At 35.8% G+C, this 24200-nt stretch overlaps 1 protein-coding gene across 2 annotated transcripts; it reads right to left on the bottom strand.

Moving 5' to 3' along the window:
• Positions 1 to 7493: 7493 nt before the first annotated feature.
• On the bottom strand, positions 7494 to 18487 carry LOC105041801 (PHD finger protein ALFIN-LIKE 3). 2 transcript variants are annotated; one of them, XM_010918825.3, is made up of 5 exons: positions 18263 to 18487; positions 18063 to 18095; positions 14565 to 14793; positions 8916 to 9039; positions 7494 to 7981 (listed from the first exon to the last, which is right to left on the bottom strand). In XM_010918825.3, exons 1-5 carry the CDS (start codon positions 18357 to 18359, stop codon positions 7715 to 7717), a joined length of 750 nt encoding a protein of 249 aa, XP_010917127.1. In that variant the 5' UTR covers positions 18360 to 18487; the 3' UTR covers positions 7494 to 7714. The 2 variants fall into 2 exon arrangements, with proteins under 2 accessions (XP_010917127.1, XP_010917126.1); XM_010918824.3 differs by having other exon boundaries at positions 7494 to 7984.
• Positions 18488 to 24200: the final 5713 nt, after the last annotated feature.

The following is a 24200-nucleotide window of genomic DNA, read 5'->3' on the forward strand; positions in this document are numbered from 1 at the left end:
AAGGGACATACGATTTGATACCACATATGTTCGGCCCATGTCAGAATCTGAGATGGAGATACTTCAATCTCAGCCATTGGCATTTACTATAAATAGGGTTCCACTCTTCAATTTTTTTTCTATTTCTCCCATCAAACTATTGTCTTGCTAATGTTGCTGTCAAAAAATTTGCAACCATTTGAGCCACCATCTTCTTTGATACCAGTAGTGCCCTCGTCCAACTGAAGCTTGATTGGTCTTTCTTTTCTCCCCCTTCTTTTTATTGCTTTTCCTCCATTTTCTCGATCCCATTGGCCTTTTTCTTCCCAATTCTCTTCTCTATTTTTTCTTTGGTCTTGTTCCTTCAATTCTTTCTCTTCAGTTTGCTCTTTTTGGTCCTTTTTTTACCTCCTATGACTTTTGATGGCAGTGAGACTAGAGATGGAAATCATAAGGGTGGCCAAGGTCCTCTGTTGTTCCCTCCACAGGTCAGATCCGAGGTCATACCTCAAACCATTACTGCTCTAGGTTCCTCATCCCAATCCTAGTCTCCCGACTCTGAGTGCTCGAAGAGTCCTATATGTGGGTTTGGGAACCTTTATGGGCAGAGCAATAAGGAGTCCACGATTACTAAGTCCAATATGAGAAGAACCCGAGCTCGATATTTCATTCCTTGTGCCTTCTATTTAGAAGTACCTAGTCGGGATGAGTGGGTCGACACTGCTCCAAAGCGATGTCTCGATATTTATGAGGAAAGTCTGTGAGCTAATCTTCACTTCTCCCTCCATCCTTTTATCAACAACCTTTTTTTATTTTTATCACATCATTCCCACTCAAATTACTCTAAATTTAGGAAAAGAGAAGGAAAAAAGATGTTGCTGGGTGAAGCTATTAGATTACTACAAGAAAAATAATTTTTACCGATGGCTATTAGCAACGGTAAATTTATCGTCACTAATAATATTTTTTATCGACGAAAAATAATGATCAACATATTTGCTGTCATAAAAAAAAATTATTAGCGACGATATTTTTGACTTTTAGCGACGGCAAATTGCATCACTAATAGAAAGTAATTTTATTTTTTTAAATTTGATTGTAGAATTATTAGTGATGGAAAGTTTTTATTAGTAATGGTATTTTGTTGTCACTAGTACTAACCTTAAAACCAAGCCGCCGGTTCTCCACTTTTTATTTTCTCTCATCCCACCATCGCCCCCCTCTTTCCCCCACCTCCAGTCTCCCTCTTTCCCCCACCATTGGATCCCGCTGCCCCGAACCATCGGCCTCCTCCTCGACCTTGCGACCGTCAGATCCCGCTTCCTTGAGCCCCTAACCACCTCCTCGAGGTCCCATCCATCGAATCCTGAGCCCCTCGACCACCTCCCGCCTCTCCGAGCCCCCGACCACCCTCCCCTAGCCCCACCCCACCATCGGAGCCCCCGAACTCGTCCCCTCAGCCCCCACACCGTCAGAGCCAACTCGGATCCGATGTTCCCCCGCTTCCCCGAGCTCCTCCCTTCTTTTCGTCCGCCTCCCAGAGACGACGTCCTGTCGTCTGGCCTCCCTTTTCATTCTTCTTCTCTTCTCTTGTCGGATCGGACCCTCCGTCACCTCCTCCTTCTCCCCTTGGCACTCCCCTTGCCGAATCAAACCCCCGCCACCTCTCCATTCTCCCCCCACCCCTCCCCTTGCCGGCACCCCCTTCCCCCTCCCTCGGCCCTACCCACCGCGCTGCCCCACCCACTGCACCATGCCGCCCCCCTTCCCTCCCTGACGATCGCATTCCCCCTTCCCCTCCCCCCTCCCATGGTCCTAAGCACAGCGCCGCCACCCCCTGCTCTCCCTCCTCCCCGACACCGCTTACCCGCCTCACCGCGCCACCCCCTCCCCCCCCCCGAAACCCTCTTCTCCTTTTCTTTTTTGATTTTGTTTCTACATCGGGGCTGAGGTTTGCATCCTTCTATGCCTGCTTATTTGAAAGTTATTGCTGTGGAACATATTTGTAAAGGTATAAGTACTTGGCTTTACCAAGAAAATTCACCATTTTCTTGAATACGTTGTTCTTTCTATAATTTCAATCTAAATCAAGATATCTGATATGATTTTCTTAGTTCGGTAGCTTAATATGATTTATTTGTTTGATAGTCATGTAGAAGTTGGGCTAAGGCCAGAAAATTTATCTTCATAAAAAAGTGCACAGTGCTTCCTTAACCTTGTTGTGTGTTACTTTGAGAGAATTTGCATTCAAAGATGTGAAGCTGGTGCAGAGAAGATAGGTGATAGAGATTTCTTTTATTAGTGATATGCTATCGGGCTAGGTTGGCTTGATGAGTCATTATTGTTTTATATAGAACTATCATCCTTTTGAGTCATTAATATTTGTGCAAATTCTTCTTTCTAGTTGGATTATATGATGCAAAAACCTCGGATGATACTAAGGATCTTCAAGCAATCTTTTCAATTGCTTTGAAAAAATTAGACATCTTTGAAACTGAGGCAAAGTTTCTTTAACAACGAACTGTTCTATCTGAAATGGTTCTTATTATTTATGCACTTAAATATGTTAATATCATAAAGGCCATGTTGATTTATTTTGTACCTACTGTAAGCTTTTGATTCCGATAATGGCATTATGGATTCCTGGTATCTCTTAGTCTTATTTCTTTATGTTGATTTTGTTAGGTGTTTAATTTTTTTTCTGGTCTCAAGAATCTTTTGCTCATTTTATAGATAGTTTCCATTTTACATTGAAAAAGTGAAAGAGTTGGTACTATAGGTATATAATAATTTAATTTCTGTTGTTCCTGTTATATGGTATTTTGAAACTTGGGCTAGGATACCATAATTAAAGTTAAGTGTCTTTAAAGTATTTTATGTTAAATAATATTGGAAATAATAGAATAGCCCCTTATATTTTTTACTTGTTGGTAGTTTTTTTTGGTACAGTAGATTTAAGTACCGAATAATTTAATTGTCATAATTATAGATGCTGCTAATTCTCTTTGGTATGGTCTGTCGGATAAGCTACCTAACAAAAACAAAGGCTGTCTATAATTATGATATATTTGGCACGAGGTATGCTAAATAAGTGATACATTTGGCACCAGATACGCTATGGTCTCTTTTTCTTATTTTCATATGATGTGTTAAAGCTGATGAGTGCTGATAGATTTTGCTTGCTATATTCTTATGGTTGTCTCCTTATTTTTTCTGATAATGATCTAAACTTAATGAATATTGAAGGGAATGGCTCCACATATTATCATGGCCTCTTTTTCTTATTCCCATATGATGTGTTAAAGGTGATAGGTGCTAATAGGTTTTTTTTGCTATATTCTTATGGTTGCCTATTTATTTTTTCTGATGATGATCTAAACTTAATGGATATTAAAGAGAATGACTTCATAAATTGCTATGGCTTCTTTTTTGTTATGGCCTCACTGGCTTAATGTATCATGTTGGTATACTTGTTTTTGCTGTAGATAATAATTTCTTGTTTAGGACATGTTGTAGTACATTTACAGAGCCACTGGAAGGGTGAGTAGGAGCTAGATCATGGGATTCGACCACCACTTTGATCCTCCAGCAACTCGACACTCCTCTCAGGGCTCGACGACCCAGACATGGGCTAATGCACGTGTAGAGGAGGTCGTGCATCGGCTTTAGAGCTAGCGATCTCAGAGCTTTCAAGACGCCATCCACGATACGATCGTTGAGATTCTTCGAGATCCGCATCTATGTAATTAGCTGGGCTCGTTGTCACAGCCATCACAATAGATAAGTCTATTAATATTTTTTTATTTATTTTAAATTTTTATATTTAAAAGCTTCACATATTTAGGCTTGGGTCCGGAAAAGAGATCTAAGGGGTAAAAATTCAATCTAATCAACCAAACGATGGGTCGGGATTGTCTATAACTCCGTATCATCGAATAGAACATATAGAAACAATCTGTTCGAGAATCGAAGTGATATATCAAAATATACGCTCCATATCGATATATACGCTATCATATCGAAACTTATTAATAATATTTTATTTTTCTTCGTTACAGGATACTGGGACATTCGGCTCTCATCCACCAGCTGCTAGAGAGGATGTATAGGAGCAAAAGAAGGATGAGGAGGATGATGAGATGAATCTAACATGATTTTTTTTTTTATATATGTAAGTAATTTTAATACTTATTAAGTAGTATGAATTTATAAAATTATATAATTTATATTTTTAATATAATATAATTAATTTTATATTTATGATTGTATTAAATAATTATTATTTACTTATAACAGATTTTAGAAAATATTATTGTTTGTTAATGTGATTAAAACAAGTTTTAAAAATTTAATTATAAATTTTTAAAAAAATGAAAACTATTAGCGATGGCATTAGCGACGACGTCGCTAACAGTTTTTAAAAATTTTACTTAAAAAAATTAAAAAAAACTATTAGCGACGGTAGTAGTAACAACTACGACGTCACTAATAATTTTTTTAATATTTTAATTAAAAAAATTAAAATTATTAATGATAAGGATGTTTTCATTGTTATTATTATTAACTATAGCAAAATGACTATTAGCAACGGTAGTTAGCCATCGCTAATAATCTATTTTTTTTGTAGTGGATGAAATCATCGTTAATAGTCTATTTTTTTGTAGTGGGTGGAGCAGTTATTCAAAAATAAGAGGGAGAGAGAGTAAGATTGTTTGGGGTTATATTATAAGAGGAGATAAAGATAAGATAGGAAGAATACCTAGAGGTTCTGTTTCCGTGAAAAGGGTTCGATAAGATTTGCCTCAACCCAAAACTAATTTAAGGGTTGACTGTGCACGCGCGCGTGCGCGCGCATATATATATATATATATATATGAAAATTAACATAATACATTTATAATATTTGACAATTATTTGACGAGCAATACATATGTCAGCTTCCTACGGTATTGCCTTAAATATTTGACAGCCAAATATCTTAAATATTTGACAACCAATGCATGCGGTTGCTGCCTGCAATATTACGTCAAATAATGCCTTAGTTCTGTCAGATGCCATTCTTTTTGAAGCTCCTCCAAATCCGACCCGGTGAGTGCGCTTCCATTGATGGGTTTTTGAGTATTTTAGACGGACCTGTATGTTGGAAAGAGTAACTAAGCTCTACCAGAAAAACAAAAGAGTCAATAAGCAAGGTGAAAGGTAAAGTGCTTTATCCCGTGATTCTCATCTGCGCCAATCTTTGGATCCAATGGCCACTTATATGTTAAGGAGTTAAATATACTAATCCATTGAGTCAGTTAATTCATTGTAGTGTTTCATTTTCTTCTTTTTTTTTTTTTTTTTGTTTTTCTTGTTGGCCAAAAAATTTGAGATGACCTTCAACTCTTTTCTTAACCAAAACATATCCATGATTATCTAATTAATAAAAACCATAATTACAGATAAACCCAAACTCTTTTTCTTCTTTTTTTCCAGAAAAACCTCTTGCACCATAGTTATAAACTATTTCATTGTCGGTGGCGATAAGAGTAAGCAGAGTGCAAGGAAAACACTTCCAGACCAGCTTTTAACAAATATTATAATTTTCAAACAAAGGAATTAGAAAGAGGCTTGCAGGCCCAAGTTATCCAGCCAGCAACCTAGAGAGAGAGAGAGAGAGAGAGAGAGAGAGAGAGAGAGATTCTTGCATAATTCAGAAACTTTTCTATGGATTGAGCATACTAGAGATTGAGAATAACACATCAAGCTGCCAAAGCTACTTAAACCCCGGAGTAACTAAAAAGTGCCAAAGTGCCCAGTTGGTTAAAAATATCTTGGATTTGACTCAAGGGTCCTGGAATCGAATACTGCCTTCGCTACACTTGGTGATCTCGATGAAATTTTAATAAGCTTTGCTTGATGTTCATCCCCATTAAAAATATGAAAAGAAAAAGGGTAAAATTGAGTCAGCTAGCATGTGAGATGAGATTCCTTTCTAGTATTGACAGAGTAAGGTGAACAAGTTGTTGTTGGGCATCAAAGCAGACCTGTTGGGGCTTCGAGATTAATGTAATCCAAGTAGACTTTAGTTTTTTAGGGTTTGTGGGAGTATTCTATCTGGATCTCAAGAGATGGACTACTAAGATATTGGGAGGACAAGCTTTAAGACAAAAGCGGCAACCTTTCTTTCATAGCAAATCATTTGCATTACACATTAGAATAGATTTATTCACAATATCAATATAGATGGTTGTAAACATCTACCTGTGTAGGCGCATATAAAAAACAACCAGAACACAAAATGGGCACTCAAGAGCAGCTCATTATATAGTATTAGAATTTGCTAATGGAACCATCCAACTGAGATGTACAAGTCGTTGACTAGCATGAGGACTAGGTCCCCTTGGCAAGAAAAGGCAATTGGAGAACAAATAGACAATAGGACAGTAAAGTAATCATTTTATGTTGGTATAATATAAATTATGATATCATGACATCAGATCAACACTTTCAGAACCCAGCCCAAACTATTTGACAAGTCTCATAATGATGCCATGGAAGTTTCCTTCAGCAATATATAAAGAACCTTGTCTGGGTTCTTGGGTAAGAAGTAGTCAGCACACGAAAGAAGTATTCCAGAGGGTTACCTACTACCTTGTTATCATGCTAGTGGCACAACCCATTTCTAATAGTCCATTTTATCCACTTGGATTAGATAAGAAATTGGATTCCAACAGAGGATCTCAAAGCAGCTGCCTTTATTTGCCTTCCGAGTCCAACCATTCCAAGGGACAATCAACCGAGTGACCCTCTTTTTGGACACTGAAGTTGTTCGAAGAATTCTAGGGCGGACACGGGTCTGCTTTTGCTGTTCCCATACTCCAAAATCTGGTAGGCCAATCAGCCAGCTTCCTGGTTAAACATGATTCACCATTACCTAATTCTTTAGTTCGAAATTCATAGTAAACTCTCCCTAGATTAACTCAACTTGCTGTGGAGGACGAATAAATTCACCCTATTAATTAAATTATAAGTCAAGCAAAGCATATCAATAAACTGTTTATGACTCGCGATGAAAAATGAAATAGATTACACTCAAACATTTTAATAGACAGGAGAAAGAGGAAAAATTTTTTGCTTGTTTTGCTGCATAACTCAAAAACCTTTACACAATTATAGCTTTGCTCACAACTTCATGTTATACTGTTCCATTTTGCTAGTCAATTTTCAACCCATACCATTTTGTCTGTGACCAAGTGAACCCGCTAAGCATGGTTTAGAGAGTTTCAAAGAAGACATTTGTCAAAAAAAAAAGGACGACAGACTTTTGTCCCCACAAACCAAGATACAGGTTTCATCTTCAAACAAATTCAAGTTACTGCTGACATGATCACTCCAAAGTTTAACAAATGCAACAACAAATAAATATTGGACTCTAACATCACCAAGCATTTATCTGTTATGATGAGACACATGAAGCTGAAACATCACCAAGCATCAAGATGGAAGGGTCAAGAAAACAAATAAGCACCACCTCGGTCAAACTGAGTTTGCAATTTTAAAGCCTCAGAAAGGATTAACCATTCCAAAGTAAGATTGCTACATGACAGAACACCCTTGGGTGAGTGCTGCTATCTGGCACAACACAAGTTTCCTATAGCTGGAGACAGGACAACAGTTTGACATCAAGCTTTCCCCATGACAGAAGACCACCAGCATTACAAAAGACGGATGCTTTTCATGGTGCCAAATCCGGTTAAAAGCGCCCCCTCTTGTTACTGCACCAAGGACACTTGTACTGCTTGATGTGCTCAGCCCTGGCTGGGGTGATCTTTACACACTTCCCATGGAACCACCTCTCACAGATGTCACAACAGATCCAGAACTCATCGGATGCATAATTCTCGCCACACGCCCCACAGAGTGTCTCCTCGTGCTCCTCTTCATCATCTTCATTAAAACCTCCATCCTCTTCCTTGGGGTGCACTCTTTTCAAGTATTTGGGCTGAGATTCCGATGTCCGCTGCTATTTTGTAACATGACAAAAAGCTCAGCTCAGCAAGCATAAAAGACTAGCATGTAACTCTCAACAAGTAGAGCTCTCTTGTCCAATTTTTGTGATATATAGTGTAGTACCAATCACTAAAGACTATCTTAAACGGGAAAAAAGAGCCACCAATCAGCACAATGACCACAAAACTCAATAGATCATATTATGCAGCTGTACACAGAATCATACCCTTGCAATAAATTTCTGAGAATTTTTATAACAACATAATAAAAGATAGGGCAATAGATGAAATCATGTCATAAAGTAAATGTGCGAGAGGTTATACAGCATATAAAGCAGGCTCTTACAAGAATAGTGTGTAAATTTTGCACAAAATGTACAGGTCATTATCACCAGACAGCCTGATAGATCTAGCACTAACATTAAATGCCCAATGAATCCTTCATAAATAATGACAGACTTGCCTATTTCCCAATGTTCTACAAGTAACGGAGAAAAGGATTTAGACAAAAAAGGATCCAAAAATCAAACACTTACGGTATAATCAATAGATAGTAAAATCTTCTTTAGTCAAATTTAAATGTAGCAAAAGTACCCGAAAGAGAAACAAGCTTTTGAGGAGACCAAAGCATAAAATGCTTCATTTAATCAAATTATAATTCTTATCCAGAGATAGAAGCATATTCATGAAATGAAAATAGAATTCTACAAATAATTTCAAGAGAAATATTTTATCTTTTGAAATAATATCATCCTAAGCATAGTGTCCAACTAGTGTAGTTGATGGTAAAAATGCTGTGCCAAGCATAAATGAGACCAGATGGTCCAAGAGACCATTTAATGCTATAGTTGCTGGCACTTGGTTGTTAGAATTTTGATGCATGTCCACCTTAATCAGAAAAAACTTCAGATCATCTTCAAAGAAAGGATCAAATTTATGCTCTACCACTTTGGAGTTCGACTTGAATTTGTTATTGCTGTGGTTAGAACCAGAAGTCCTCGCTTTGTTATTTCCACTCACAACTTCATATACAGTAGGCAGATCATTTATCAGACCAAAAAGTCGCTTTCTGCATCACAAAATACCAGCCAAATTATGCTGGAGATACTGCAGTTCCAAATCTGGAATTCTTGATCAATTATGTACAGGTAAAGTTCAACATATAAGAAAATAACAAGAAAGATGATTAAATGTAAACAAAAGATAAAAAATTAAGAGATATTGCAAACAAAGGGGCAGAAATCACACTATTTTTCATGACTTGAAAACATTTTGCCGATGCTGCATAATTTTGAAAAAGAAAATTTTCTGCCAAAGTCATGATGGACATTTGAAAAAAGCAATCTTGAAATTTCATTTAACAACAAATTCAAATTTTTAGTAGCATAACTATATTCTGGAGAAAAGCTGAAATAATAAAGTTATACATTCCTTCTATTTGTAGTGCTGATTGAGAAACTACTGGATCCTACAGAGTACAGATCTTGGCAAACAAAATATATTGTAGTTACTCCAAAAGCTCTAATAAGATGCGCATCAAGTTGTACTCTCTATTTTAAAGTATGTCCCTACAGTCAAAATCCATTGGTTGATGTCAGTTTAACTACGATTAACTTAGTTTAACTAGACTTGCAATGATTGTTTTGCCCTTGGTTAAAATTTTGAGCTCTCAACTCTTTACCATCAGGTCAAGGGTATTAAAGTCTTTTTATTTTTAAAGATCTAGTTTCCGACAGTGTTGGACAGCAAGCTAAATACAGGGCATTTATACAAATAGAAAGGGTTTTGAAGGTGTACACCTGCAAATTGTGTTTTGGAAGCATATTCCATGCAAACTTGATTATTTATAGGGGCATACATGCAAGAGACCCTAAATGTAGCATTTTTAAGATGATATAATAAAATAATTAATTGGCCATTAAATAGGCTAGTTTTCTTTCTTACAAGTCTTTTGTTTAATTTCCATAAATGGGCGAAGCTGTAGAAGTGGAAACTCACTTAAGGTGAAAATATCATTGATAAGGAGCAACATGAGAAAAACTGGCCCGACTTTGGCAAGAGTGCAGGATGCAAGGAAATCTTGAAGATCAAGATAAAAAAGGTAACTAGGAAACTTTCCATTGTCCGCAACATTCCTTCACTAGATAAATTCACTAAGCATTTGACGTATCGCACATCCCCATATACTCACATATCCTAGAGGAGAAAGTTATGAGAGAGTGGTCTTGATGCAAAAATGGCTAAAGTAGATTAGAACGAGCTCCATGAAAGGCAATGGGAGCAACAAAAAGCACAAACATAGTATCTTTACTCTTACACCAAACATACGACTACATGGGGAGGGGAGGGAGGCATTGGAACTCAAGCCCTAGCACTTCTCTAGACATGAAGATTTGCTCAAAACAAGCATGTTCAGTGCATCTAATAAATCCACAAGACACATCACATTGGAACACTATAAAATCATGTAGAAAATGGTTAAAAAGGAAACCTATGATTCATCCAAGTTACCGGACCTCCAATACATGACCCTTGAACTAGGATTTCAAGACAATTAATTATAGAATACTGTCATGTAACAACCACTTGTTTCTACATCATCAGAAAAAGGGTCACCTCTTGTTTCGGCATACACAAACTAGGAAAGGTCAGCAACTGAAAACTGTTTCTGGCGTATTAAAATCTGTCAAGAAAATGGTAACCTATCCACTATTTAAAAGATTCTCAATGGGCGCCAAGATTTAGCTACATTAGTATCTATTTGCAAATTATCCAGACTGTACAATAAAGTAGATGAGTTTGTTAACAAGTTCTCATATAAATCATATATTCATTGGAATTAAGCAAATGTGGAAGTGAGAAATGCATTTAGAGCAAAGATAGTTTTTTTTATCTCGAGAAGCCTTCTTGTTCTTCCTTCTCTTAGTTTTCTAAGGCGGAACATTTATTTTTATATTAAGGGGAGATTGCAATTATTGAAAGTTCCAGTTTAAGCTACCTCAATCCATGTCAAATGTATACCTGAAATTTCCACCAAAATTATGGTTATTCTTGTTTTTTTTGATAAGCATAAAGCATTAACCCTTATCTGAAAGACAAACCCCTGGCAAGATTATTCTTGTTTTAACCTCTATGGCTGTACCTAAAGCAGATAATTGTTTAGTAAGATGTTATCCCCTCCTAGCAAACCATGAAGATGTCATTGTAAAGCTACAGTCACTCACCATATCATAAAGTTGAAAGAAAACGTTGGATTTCAAAGAAGATCCAGCTAAAGCATGTCAGAAAAAATATACGCCTTCATTTCACGCAAAAAAGTCCTCAACTAGTCATAAAGGTGGCAAAAAAGGTTAAGTGTTTTCAGCCTTTCCCCACAAGAGGAGTGCTTAACACGATGCTCAAAAATAATTTGTGCATTTGATAAGAAAGCATCCAATGAACACAAGTTGGTTATCTAAGTAGAAACTATCGACAATTTATCCTTTCTTAAACCTTGTGGCGTTTGATATGAGGTGAAATCAACGGTGATGTGGGTGGACATAATGAGATTACCGCATTTGTTGCACCCTAATGATCCCAAATCACCCCACTTCTAAAATCACCACCCAAACAATGATGTTAGACCCATCATTGAGGACAGGTTTCCAAAACTACCCCTCGATCCAGTTGGAAAAATTGTTCCGGAAAAAGTGACAACTCCAGAAAAAAATTCTTCTACTTGGGAAAGGTTGATATCCCATTAAAACAAAAAATCTTCTAGGTGGGAAGGTTTGATGATCAAAAAATCTTCTAATTGGGAAGGTTTGATGATCCCCTAGAGTTACCTTGACAAGTTTTAATTAATTTTCGATCTGGATAAATTAGTCTGGAATGACATATTTTGATAAGTTGGTTTATATTCATGTGTATTTTCCTATAATTTATTTGAGAATTCTATCTAGTAGTTGCAAAATATATGAAATATATCAATGGTAGTTTGGGTATTACATGGTCGGTGGTCTTGGATTTCCAATAGCATATCAAATATGTTAATTATGGATATCCGAAGATCTTTAATCACTATAACATAGCATATCAAACATGGCGATCTTAGATCATTGGGGATCAAATTACCCCGTTATAGGGATCACCAATGATCCCATTTAGGTCATTAAATGCCACCTATTCATTTTAGTCTGCAAAGGCTAAATCCTTTTTTCAAAACCTTGTTCATTACAAGCTTTTGAGATTTAGTAGAGAGGATTTTTTTTTTCAAAGTAAAACAAGTGATCTACATTTTCAAAGGCATAACTCAACATGAACAATTCAATTCAAGCATGAGAGTAGTCATTTCCCACCTAACTTGAGGCCGATAACTCTTAACATTAACATTCTAGGTCTTATTGTATTTATATAATTGTATTCAACATTCAAGTATATTGACAAGAATAAGATTAAAGGTTTGGGGAATTAATGTTCAAAGGAAAATGCTTATTTAATTAAAAGATTGAATCTATGTTTGTTTTAAAAATATAAGATGCTAGTTCAGCATGATATGGCTAATAAAAAATCTTTTTCAATGTTCTCTCATAACAATGGTGGGGAGCAAGTACATCAGTAAGACATAGGCATGGTGATGTGATCCAAGGAAGAATCAAATATAGGCTCAATGGATTGAATTTGTAAATCAGATCGGTCAAAATTCAATCCAAGATTTAGAAATTTTGACTTGGTCCAACCTGATGACTTGGCAAATCCCCAAAAGAGCAATACAAGCCCTATCCAATTGAAAATCTGTTATCCTATTCAAAAATCCAAGAAAATATAACAAAATCAATAGAAAAAAAATGAAGGGAGAAGACAGATTATGGTGATGGCTTGAGAATTAGTGAAGGTGGTGGCTCAAACATGAGCGAAGGTGGCGGCACAAACACCTAGATGGGGTTGATAAGAGAAGTGTTATGATTAGGGTTGAGGGTAGTGTGGGAATGGCTGTGGAAAGTGTGGATGGATAAAAGAAATTAAAGTGTTAGATGGGGAGACGGAAGGAGAGAGAGAGAGAGAGAGAGAGAGATGATTGGAGGCAGGAAGATCAATTTTGAGGAGAGGTAACTGACAAAGGAGGGACTTAACAATGAAGGCAAGTAGATTGACAAACTGAAAACGCGACCAAAGAATTGTTGTGCATTAAGTTATACATTATAATATATACAAAGGATTTTTGTGCTTGATATCAAGCCATATTGACCTATGTTGAACCACCATAATTAATACGAGCCAACATGCTCAGTAATTGGTGTCCATGCTAGTCCAGCATAGCACATGCCAACTACTGGCCAACACATGACACCATGTTTCAATTTACCATCTAATGTAGTAATTATGAAGAACATAGTCTAACAAAAAAAATAGATCATGTATCATGATATGATAGAAAACTTCAAAAGCATGTCTCATTAACTGTATGTGCATATTTAAATTAAGATTATCAAGCAATCAAATGAGATTCCTGAAAATAGGAAGAAGAATTGCTTTTTGGATGATCAAATAAGCAGGTACCTAGCTATGCAAGGTTCTCAATCAGTACATCCAGCTCTAAAAATGTCAGCTCAAAAGTCAAATGTTATTTCTTAACCCAATATCATGCCTCTGTGCTTAGAGATGGCAACGGGTCAAGTATAGGCCGGGTAGTTGTACCCACCTTGTACTTGCCTCAAGGAAAGACAAGGCGAGGAGAGTCTCGGGGTGGGGCAAGATGGACAGGACGAGTTGGACGAATCAGGCCATGTAAAGCCACAAAAATCGATTTTTTGCATACAAATCAATTTTTTTACCTTGGGGAGGGGATTTTTGAAGAGTTGTATATGTCTGGATCAGATTTGGAGTGAGTTTTACCATTATCCATACCAGCCTCGCATTCCAGTGCAGGTCAAGTACCCAATGGGGTGAAGTAAATTGCCACTCTATCTATGCTCCAGTGTTGCCCAAGCTCGATATTTATTTAAGATTCCCCATAGGATGGGATAATCCTAAAAGACGTCAATAAATTGAAAATAGATGAAGTCCAAGCAAGAAAGCATAGATGATAACGAACAACAAATAGCAATCACCAGGCATAAATGATAATGAACAACAAGGTTCATCATAACATAGTAATAAGCTGGTTTCTAACATATGGAAAAATCTTAAACACGTGAAAAACATTGTATGTTGTACCATTCAACAAATAATAGGGCCAGCACATAAAATTCCAATATGCCAGAGCCATAATGGCAATTTAAAAAGTCAAGTCTCTGCACAAATTTAACAGGAAATAATTTTTGTTCATAAGAACCACTAAATTGCTTGGTGCAATATGCTCAACACTACAAAGAAATAACAACATAATGATGGATGAACAAAAACAACTAAAAAAAGGAAAGGAAAATGACCAAAGAATTGCAGAGTGCTACACCATTAAAGAAAGCAAATAATTCTCAAGCCACAAAGACCTGGAAGTAGAGAAAAATATTAACAGGGAAGGAACTTACAATTTATCTATCAGTAATGGCAATAAGTGTAACAAGGAAAATCTAGTCAAATAAGTAATACTGCTTATTTTGTTTGTTTCATCACCTCTCGTTTTTATCAAATCCAAATCTAGCTCCAAAATAAAATGCTACAGCAAGTAACCAAGCATCACTGTGTACAGCAACCAAAGATAACCAATCCTTTTCTTGCATTCCATCTCTTGCAAAGTTAATACCCAGAGCAGGCTCCGGAAGCTCTGGAGGAACCTCTTCTGCTGGCAGATTAACTTCCCATTGCTCATTGGGAAGTCCATAAAGGCATAAGTTTTCTTTATCTGAAAGATGTAACATGTAGTTAAAATTTTGAACCATAACGAACTACATAACCTTGATTACAACACTTACAAGTCCAGATGATCAGCAAGATTCTATTAGCTGCATCTAAGATATGATGTGTCTCATTATATATTATGCATGTAACCTCACTAGGCAAGTATCAAGCAGCAGCATACACCATGTAAACTCACTAGGCATGTATCAAGCAGTATTATATGTCACTTTGCATGAAGAAAAAAAAAAATCTGATATATTTTGCTGAAAGATATCGAAGACAAGCTATTACATTAACAACCAAATCAATCAGAAAAATATTTGGTCAGTTAAGTTGTTCATTTATGATAGCATTTGAGGACAGCCTTACCATGAGGCGGAGTCCAGCACAGATGACAGATCAAGGATGCAAGTTAGGTTGATAGGCAGTTTTAGGAAGGAAAAGAAAAGCTAGACCATGAAACATATACCAATTTGACAATCTTGTGTAACAATATTACTGTTATTATCATTGCAAAGCCAAAGTGATTTTTGATTGGTTATTAGCATTTGAAAGGAATATAGGACCCCTAGACTTCTGGGATGGGCCAGTTTATACTTTGGATAACATTCCCTTTGGTCTCTAACAGACTTCACTTTGGACAAGGCACTGCAAACCTAAAAGTTTGTATTGTGATTGGTTGTTAGCATTTGCACAGCATTTAGCATTTCTTTCTAAGAATTAAGAGAGGCCCACTTCAAACTCACACCCTCCCATGCTAAAGTGCAAATGCCAAATCTAATTCTGTTATGGATATGAAATATAAATATTTCACTAAGTGACGTAATATTTATCAAGAAAGGAAATACATGGATCCAAACATTTTGGAGACCTAATTAATCTTTATGAAAAGAGAACATCCATAAACTAAATCATTTGGGGTTTAGCAGCAATACAGAACCATCAGATACGACTTTTGATTTTGATTGGGAAGTTAATGCCATGTGTTTGTGCCATTTCTTTGGCTGAAAAAGGAAAACATTATGCTATACATTTTTTCCTGTTTTTCTCCCCCAATTTTATGTTTTGAAGTGTTTTCTTGGTCTGAGTTTCACATAGCTGTCTAGGAATTGGGTTCAAATTATAGTTAACTATTACACACCCGTCAAGCTCTCCATTATGCATCAATTCTTCATTAAACAGCAACCAGTTTCATTCAAAACATAAATTAGGAAAGCAAAAATTTTGCAAAGTTTCTATTCTTTGACCATTTTTGTTAGTATACTTTAGTTGGGTAAGAATAATGGATTTAAAATGTCCACATTTTTTAGTTATAAAAAGTATCCACAGACCATTGTTGCTACCGTTGTCCCATAAACTAGTATTTTCTAGACATGCAAATAAATGAGCACCATGTTGTTATGTTGTCTATGTGATGCCCAACGCGCATCCCAGCCACCATCTGTGGCCTCCATCCTTCTTACCTCTTGTTCATGTGATGCCTGCATGACCAAGCAAGACAGCTAGGAAGGGGTTACTCAAACTACAAATCTGGTAAGCAAGATTCGATGTCTTTTCATGTGTTTAAAAGACAGCATCATCACCACCAATTATAATGTGAAAAATCACATGTGAGATAAAAAAGCAGACCGTTATATCCTATTATATGATCTGTGTTAAGAAAGAAACTAGTCCAACTAATGCAAATGCAAAATTTGAAAATAAATAAATAAATAACTCTTGTGTCCAACAAATAAAGGTATGGTGTTTGATGCATGCCATTAGGGCAATAATCAACGACCTCATTACCATGGTCAAATATTGTCTACAAAAGAATGCATGAAAATATGCAGGAAACTAGCATTTGAACCTCAAATTTTATTGTACAGCATTATAAAAGAAAAACTACATAGCTTCTAAATGTTCTAGTCAGTAAAAGAAATCAAAAGAAAACCTACATTATATCCTGCAAGCCTTGGTCTGGTGAAATTTCGGATATGACAAAAAACTAATTCTTAATTTCCTGAGAAATAATGTAGGAAGAAAACATAGAGTACTTATTTCAGCATTGATCCCTTAACATCTTCTTGCACTAATATTGCCTCCGAAGCATTTTCAACACAGCAACGCAATTTGAAAAGTAAATGCAATAATAATACCCTTTGAAAAATTTAAAAAAAAATTAAAAAAGAAAAAAGAAAAAAAGAGGAAAGGGAAAACCATATGGAGTAACCTGGTCCCTCCTAAATATGCATAAGTTGCAGCTAATGCAAAGTCGATGAATCATCATTTTACCATGTTGAGTTTGTCACTCAATGATGTCAACATGCAAACAAATGGTGATCTAAGGAATTAACTAAAAAAAAAAATCACAACATTTAAGAGAAGCAGCAACATGTTATATCATCAGTATAACAAAAAAAAATACCAGAAAAGTTGGAGATAAAAAAATATACTTATTACGTAATGCTCATAATAACCTAGCAAAACTACAGCATTATATGGTAATCACTGCTCTCCCCTTTTTGTAGCGCACTTTGCACAAAACCTATACTGTTTATAAACAATAAACCCATATAAGGAATTGCATGCAGAAAGCTCACATAGAAACAAACAAATAGAAGGGGAAAACACACAGACGCACGCAAGTGAACTTGTATAGAAACAAACAGACAAAGGCGGGAAAATCTTTTATAAAAATATACATATAAAAACAAACAGAAAGGGAAAAAAAATAGCATTACTTGGTAAGCAACTACAGTAGCAAAATGTCCCCAAAATCCAACAACATCCAAGAAACTGTGAAGAAGACGTTATGCCTTTTATTAGCGGAACTCAATATGCATAGCTTGCAAGCAATACGGGCCACAGCAGACCATAATTGGGGTGAAAATAATGTTAAAAAATATCTTTTGAATTATTTAATCGATGCACCATCAGTGCAAATGTTAGCCTGCATGACAGCAAATTATAGCTTATAGCATCTAAAAGAAAATATGGGTGTTTCGTTTCATAAAACATTACATCCTTATACTAAAATTATGGATAAATTAAAAAAAAAAATCAGAAAATAGTGATACTGCTAAAACACTTAGATTAGCTTACTTTTAGCAATAAAAATAATATTATCCATGCTAATCTCAAAAGCACAGCATGGAATGGAACCTAAAGCTATAACAGCACATTAGATAATAGCCACAAATATTCACAAAGACTCAAAAGAAAAAACACTAAAAACTGAACCGGAGGCTAGAAAGTAATGGAAGGAAAGAAGGGAGTGGTGGAAATCCTAACCAGGATCGCACTGCCGGTAGAAGTCCTCCACGTCTGCAGAAAAAAATTTTAAAAAAAGCCGGAAAAGATTATCAAATTCTGGAATTAATGAGCTGAAGAAAAGTTCTTTTTTTTTTCCTAAAAAAACTTATGTTCGTGTTCGGGGGGAATCCTGGAGGAAGGAGATGGGAGGGAGGAAGGGGAAGAGGCGGTGGAATCACCGGCAGTGAGGGCCTTGACCATGCCGGCCCTCCGGCCCTTAAAGTCCCGGAACACATCCTCCACGGACCGCGAATACGCCGCCGATCCGCCGTCCATCGCTCCTGCGACAGCCCGATCGAGGGTTCCGATGCGATTCAAATAGGCGAAATCAAAGCGGGAAAAGAATGGCTGCTCAGTGGATACGAGAGAGAAGGGGATTGCATCCGCCTGATAAAAAGGAGGGTAAGCGGCCGAAATGGTTACATTATAAATGCTCGTAGATGAGTTACTATGCGAGAAAATTTCTGCCGTTGGTGCTGTAGTCGAAATCCATCTCGTCCATGTCGCATAGGATTTGTATGAATACATGAGTACTGTTTATACGTGGCGGATTTGAGAGGCCTGAGATGGACGGTTGTTAACTGCGGTGGAGAGAGCGCATAGGAGTCCGGGAAGTAAAGTGGGAAAGGCTCGGAAAGGGTGTGGTAGCTCTCCGGTGAGCTTAAGCGCCCTCCTTTTCCACGCTACACGTCCTGACGATCCGTAGCGCATTGCACTTGCACCATTGGAGTTGACCAATCGTCTCGGGACACCTCAAATGGTGCAATTTGGTACCATGGTTGTGTTTTCATGGAGTTTCGTGCAGAACTAGGGAAAACGGGAATAAAAAAATTATGCCAGCAGCGTAGAGCTGATAATTTTCGATGCGATCTAGTGACACGAACAATGTATTTAAATAAATTTAAATTATAAATAAATTGATCTATTTATGATATAAATAGATTGATTCATGTAATTTATTTTAATCTATTTAATTAAATAAATTAAAATTGATTAACAGATTACACGATATATTTAACATATTTATTTTAAAATTATTTAAAAATAAATAAAAAAATTAAAAAATTATAATCTTAATTTAAAACAAACAACGATGGAATCCAGAACTGTGAATTAGCATAGCAAATAACTAAATTATTTTTATATTATTTTAATTTTTTGATTAAATTTTTATTTTTTAGTTAAAATTTATAAATAAATTAAATAAGTAAATAGATCATTTGGTGGGTCGTGTACTCGTTTGATCCTCAATACAATTATTAATCATATCAGATGGATCATGTCGTGTCAATCCGTGTATATTGATATCATATTTGTATTCCACAGATCGATCTGTTTAATTAAATGGATCGTGTCAGGTTGAGCTAATTTGTATTATATCTTCGCATCGATATGATCCATTTATAATTTGTAAACATGAATTGTCGGCTCTACAGTAGCATAACTATTTTAATTTTTTTTTGTAAAGATTACAAATAAAATAAACAAATATAGAGAACCAAAAGCACTATTAAAAGAGACTATTCGTAAGAAATAACAAATTTCAGTACTCCGAGGATAATGAAAAGGAATCCTGCTGCAAAAATGTCAAAAAGGTGAAATAGCAATCCAATCCATAGCAAAATTGCATATAGTAGCCTTGAAATAATCCAATTAAATACTAAGATGATGGATATCCTTTAGAAGGGGAGTATTCACTCCAAACTTGCTGGACCCAAATAATCACTGTCATGAAATCACCTTCAAGGATCAATTGTCAATATCCCAAATTAAATATAGTAGAAACGAGATTTTTCCAAGTTACTCGAAGCTCCGCCTCAACAACTATCACGCTCTAATCCTGAGGCCCAAACTGGATAGAATGACAGATGGTTGTACATCTTTAAGGTTTGATTCTATAAGTTATGTATGGCCTACCCTTTTCCTTCAATCATTTACGTCATCTTGAACTCAAATAATGGTAAAATACCTTAATGCATTAATTCAAAGAATAATTCATAATTATTTAATAATAATCAAAAAATCAGATCAATTTTTTTATAGAAATATTAATCACAAGTCTTCTAATCCCTTAGCTCCACACAGCTCGATCCCAAACCCTGACTATTTAGCTGCATCTGAAAAAAAAAAAAGAGATAATGAGCTTTATGAGTCCAGTAAATTATCAGAACCTTTAGTTTAATTAAATATTTTATACAAAAAAATAAATTTTCAGATTACATGATTTTTTATAAAAAAATAATACTCCAATAAATATAGAAATAATTCAAATTAATCAACATAGAATCAAAACATGCTTTTAATCGAAATAGTTTTCCAAATAATTATGGGTCTACCTTTCGCTCTCACTCTCATAATCCCTCTGACTATGGCCACGAATAGCTTGTGGCTAGTCGTGAAAGAGATTAGATCCTGACTACAGTATGTTGTCTTTGGATCATGCATTAGTGATCGCTCTATTAGAGATTTAGAAAGAAAACTAGCTCCAATATCATATAAAAAAATATGCTGTCAATAGTATATACCAACAGTTAACCCGTCTAACCAAGTCTGAAAAAAAACTGGCTCCTCCTGACCATAATACACCATCAGTCGACGTGCGTCGACGATCGCCCCACTAAAGGTTCGGAAGAAGACTAGATCTTAACTTCATGTGATTATAGTTAGACTAGAAAGTAATAGCACCGATACTCAACATATTTTTTATGCAACCCTAAAATAGTTCATGTCCAAGTACATCATATATATATTTGATCCAATATTTTACAAACTATTTATATGTAGATCACATAACATTCTCAATTTAAATAAATTATCATAGTAATAAATATATTTTTAAATCAAATCATATGCATGATAAAAGATACTAGGAATAGAAGTAACTTACTATTAGTCGAATCAAAAGTCATGACCTTCGACTCATAGCCTGATCATTAGATCCGTGCACCTCTTGATCTAAAATTAGGCTAATTCATTAATCAAAGAAAAATTAGGCCAAATAGGCTTAATTTGGATTAATTAACAGAGATAATAAGGGAAGAGAGACTTGATTTGGTTCAATCAAGGGCTGATCTATTTGATCCGACTTGATCAACAAGGAGAGAGAGAGAGATACACAGTCTAGGCCAATTAGATTTTTTTTGAGGCTGGATCCACTTGATTTAGATCCAATCAAGGGCCTATCAACCAATAGGGACCTCGGTCTAAGTGGTCTGAATTGGTTATCAAGAGATTGAGTTGGGTCTTTATCATGATTTTTTTATATTTTATGTATATATATAATTATTTTAATTTTTTTCTCTTTGATTTTTTTTCTTTCCCTCTCTTTCTTATTCCCATGCCACATTAGACGTTCTCCTCATGGTATAGAGAAGCCGAGAGGAGAGGGTGGCCCAACATGAGCATGGTCAGGGTGGTGCCAGATAATGGTGGCATGGCTAGAGTGATCGGATGATGGAAGCATGGTCATGATGGCTGATAGCTCGGTCGCACATGAGGAAGCCGAGAGAGAGAGGGAGAAGGTGTTGCCCCTTGCCTTCTTAGTGGCGGTACCCAAGGCCAAAAGAGAAACAAAGGGAGAAGGAGACTCACCTGAGGTGGTGGAGGCAATAGGGCTTGCCCGAATGGAGTGGATTCTGACAGCAAAAGGATGGAGATCACGAGATGGGGGGAAAATAGAGCATGAAGAGTTTTGAGAGAAAAATAAAAAGATTTTGGGAGTGACAACACTCAGCACAATAACACGACGGCCGCTAGAGGTGAGGAAGAAAATGGTGAGATGCAGAGATGGGTTTCAATGGATGACTGATTCGAGAAGAAGATTTAAATCATGGATTTGGAAGGATAAGATCAGCCTGACGTCGGCTGTTCACTGGTTGTGGCAGCCCTACCGGCCGCCAGTTGTTGTACCGGTCTTGAAGAGTCCATACTGGCCATAGCTCTCCAGCTAAAACCCACGGTGGAGTGCTTGAGCAAAGGAATAATCATGATTCCTTTGTTTTGAGCCTCTTTTTTTATTTTTTGGGCTAAAGTTGACTGGTTCTGCCTACTTCAATCCAAATAGGCTCAGTTTGACTGAGTTTCACAACAACCGATCTAGTCTTGAATGTCTTCGCACTTAAATGATAAAACTCGCACAACCCTAATCATTCTCTAAAGTGCCATCAAAAAATTGATCTTCACCTGTCCAAGGGGAGTAGAAGTCCATCTAACTGGTTTTTGTTTGATTATTAAAAACATAAGCCATTTAGAATGGCATAAGATATTTTGTTAATTTTCTAGTGGAAAAAAATGCAATAAGCTGTCATTTTTAAATGACAAAATTGCTCTTAAATGTTGTACAAATTTAGGGCTAAGATTGATGATTTGAGCACATGATTAAGTCTTATTCAAATTATTATTACAACTAAAGATAATTATAAAAATATTACATAATATAGTGAGATTTGTGTAAATCATGAGTGCCCATAATAGTTCTACACAAACCATTTTAGAAGGATTATATGTAAATATCTAATGATACCATAACACTATAGCAGTCAATTTGCTAATTTACAAAGCTCAAACATTCAAAAAAGATAGTGGACTATGTTATGATAAGCACAGATGTAATACACACGCACACACACACATAACAATTACTAGCTCCACTTAAGATCCTAATATTCTAACTTGTTTGTATCTTATTTTTCTCTTTTTTTTCTGCACACCTCCCCTGAGGAGATAATGATAATAGACATAGACTTCAGTAGTATTACTTGAAATTGTTTCCATGAATTAACTCAAATTCTTTGTAGATCTTGATTTTTCAGTTCTACATAAGCAGCATTTATTTTTCGGTTATACCTATTCTAGCAAAATAGCATGGATTGTTGAAATGTATGATATATGTTTACCTATATATATGTCATATATTCAGCCTCCCTCATAGAATTTTTTTTCCATGCTCATGCCATTCACACAACTCATGCTTCTCAACCCCCTGATTTGGTTCTATTTTTTTTCTAGGGGTCTTTAGGTGATTGTACACAACTTTCTCCATCACCTAGCATTCAAATTGCTCATTCATCGCCTAAAAACAACTCGAATAGCAGCTTTTTTGAAACCACAATTTTCATTCAAGCAATCTCTTACTCGCTTAGCCCTAAATTAGATAAAATTTGGCCAATAAAATATTCTCACATGACCAGAGTGTTACCCTCCTTAGAGCTCTTTGATGAATAACTCGTAGAAGCAATGTCCATCATTAGGTAAGATACAACATCATGTAATGATAAGAGAGCATTTAAGGTAGCATATTAAGTAATAGATCAAAGCACAAATATAGTATGTAGTTAAGCACAAAGAATATACAATGGAGCTCAAGACAATATAATATGAAAATATTATGCCATAATGGTTATGTGCTTATAATGACAAGAAAATATAAATAAGCAAATAGTATATATTTTTCTGAACAACAAATATATACTATAAGAAAAACGATATTTAGTGACAAATTTTTATGGTGATAGAAAATTCACTACAAAAAGATAATATTTTTCAGTGATATAAAATATCACCGCAAAAAATGCATTAATAAAATTTTTTACAATGATTTTATTATTTCATCACAAAATCTTACTGTAAAATACTTCGCATCACTTTTTTGTTTTGGTGCCAACTTTTTCTGGCGAAAAAATTCACGACAAAAAGATTTTTTATTTTTTGCGATAAAATTTAGTCGTGACAAAAAATGGTACACAAGAAATCTACTTTATCGATGAAGAATTTTATTATAAAATATCACTCTTTTATCGGCAACTAAATTTTACCACAAAAGTTTTGTGTTACACATTTACCGACGATACTTTTTCATCGATAAAATTTTTTTCTACTTTTTCTTGAGTCCAAACAATGCCATTTGGATATTTTTTCTTCCCCTTTTTTCCTTTCCTTCTCTCCCCAATTGATCGTTCAATGCCCTAGAATAACCCATTCCAAAACCTCTACCCCACCATCAGTTTCCTTCCTCCACCATCGGGCTCCTTTCTACACCATCGCAGCCTTCTCCTCCTCCACCAGTACATCCTTTTTTCTTTTCTTCTCTCCTTAATTAATCATTCAGTATCCTAGAAC

Source organism: Elaeis guineensis, chromosome 3, assembly GCF_000442705.2.
Source record: "Elaeis guineensis isolate ETL-2024a chromosome 3, EG11, whole genome shotgun sequence".
In the NCBI taxonomy this organism is placed as follows: Eukaryota; Viridiplantae; Streptophyta; class Magnoliopsida; order Arecales; family Arecaceae; genus Elaeis; species Elaeis guineensis.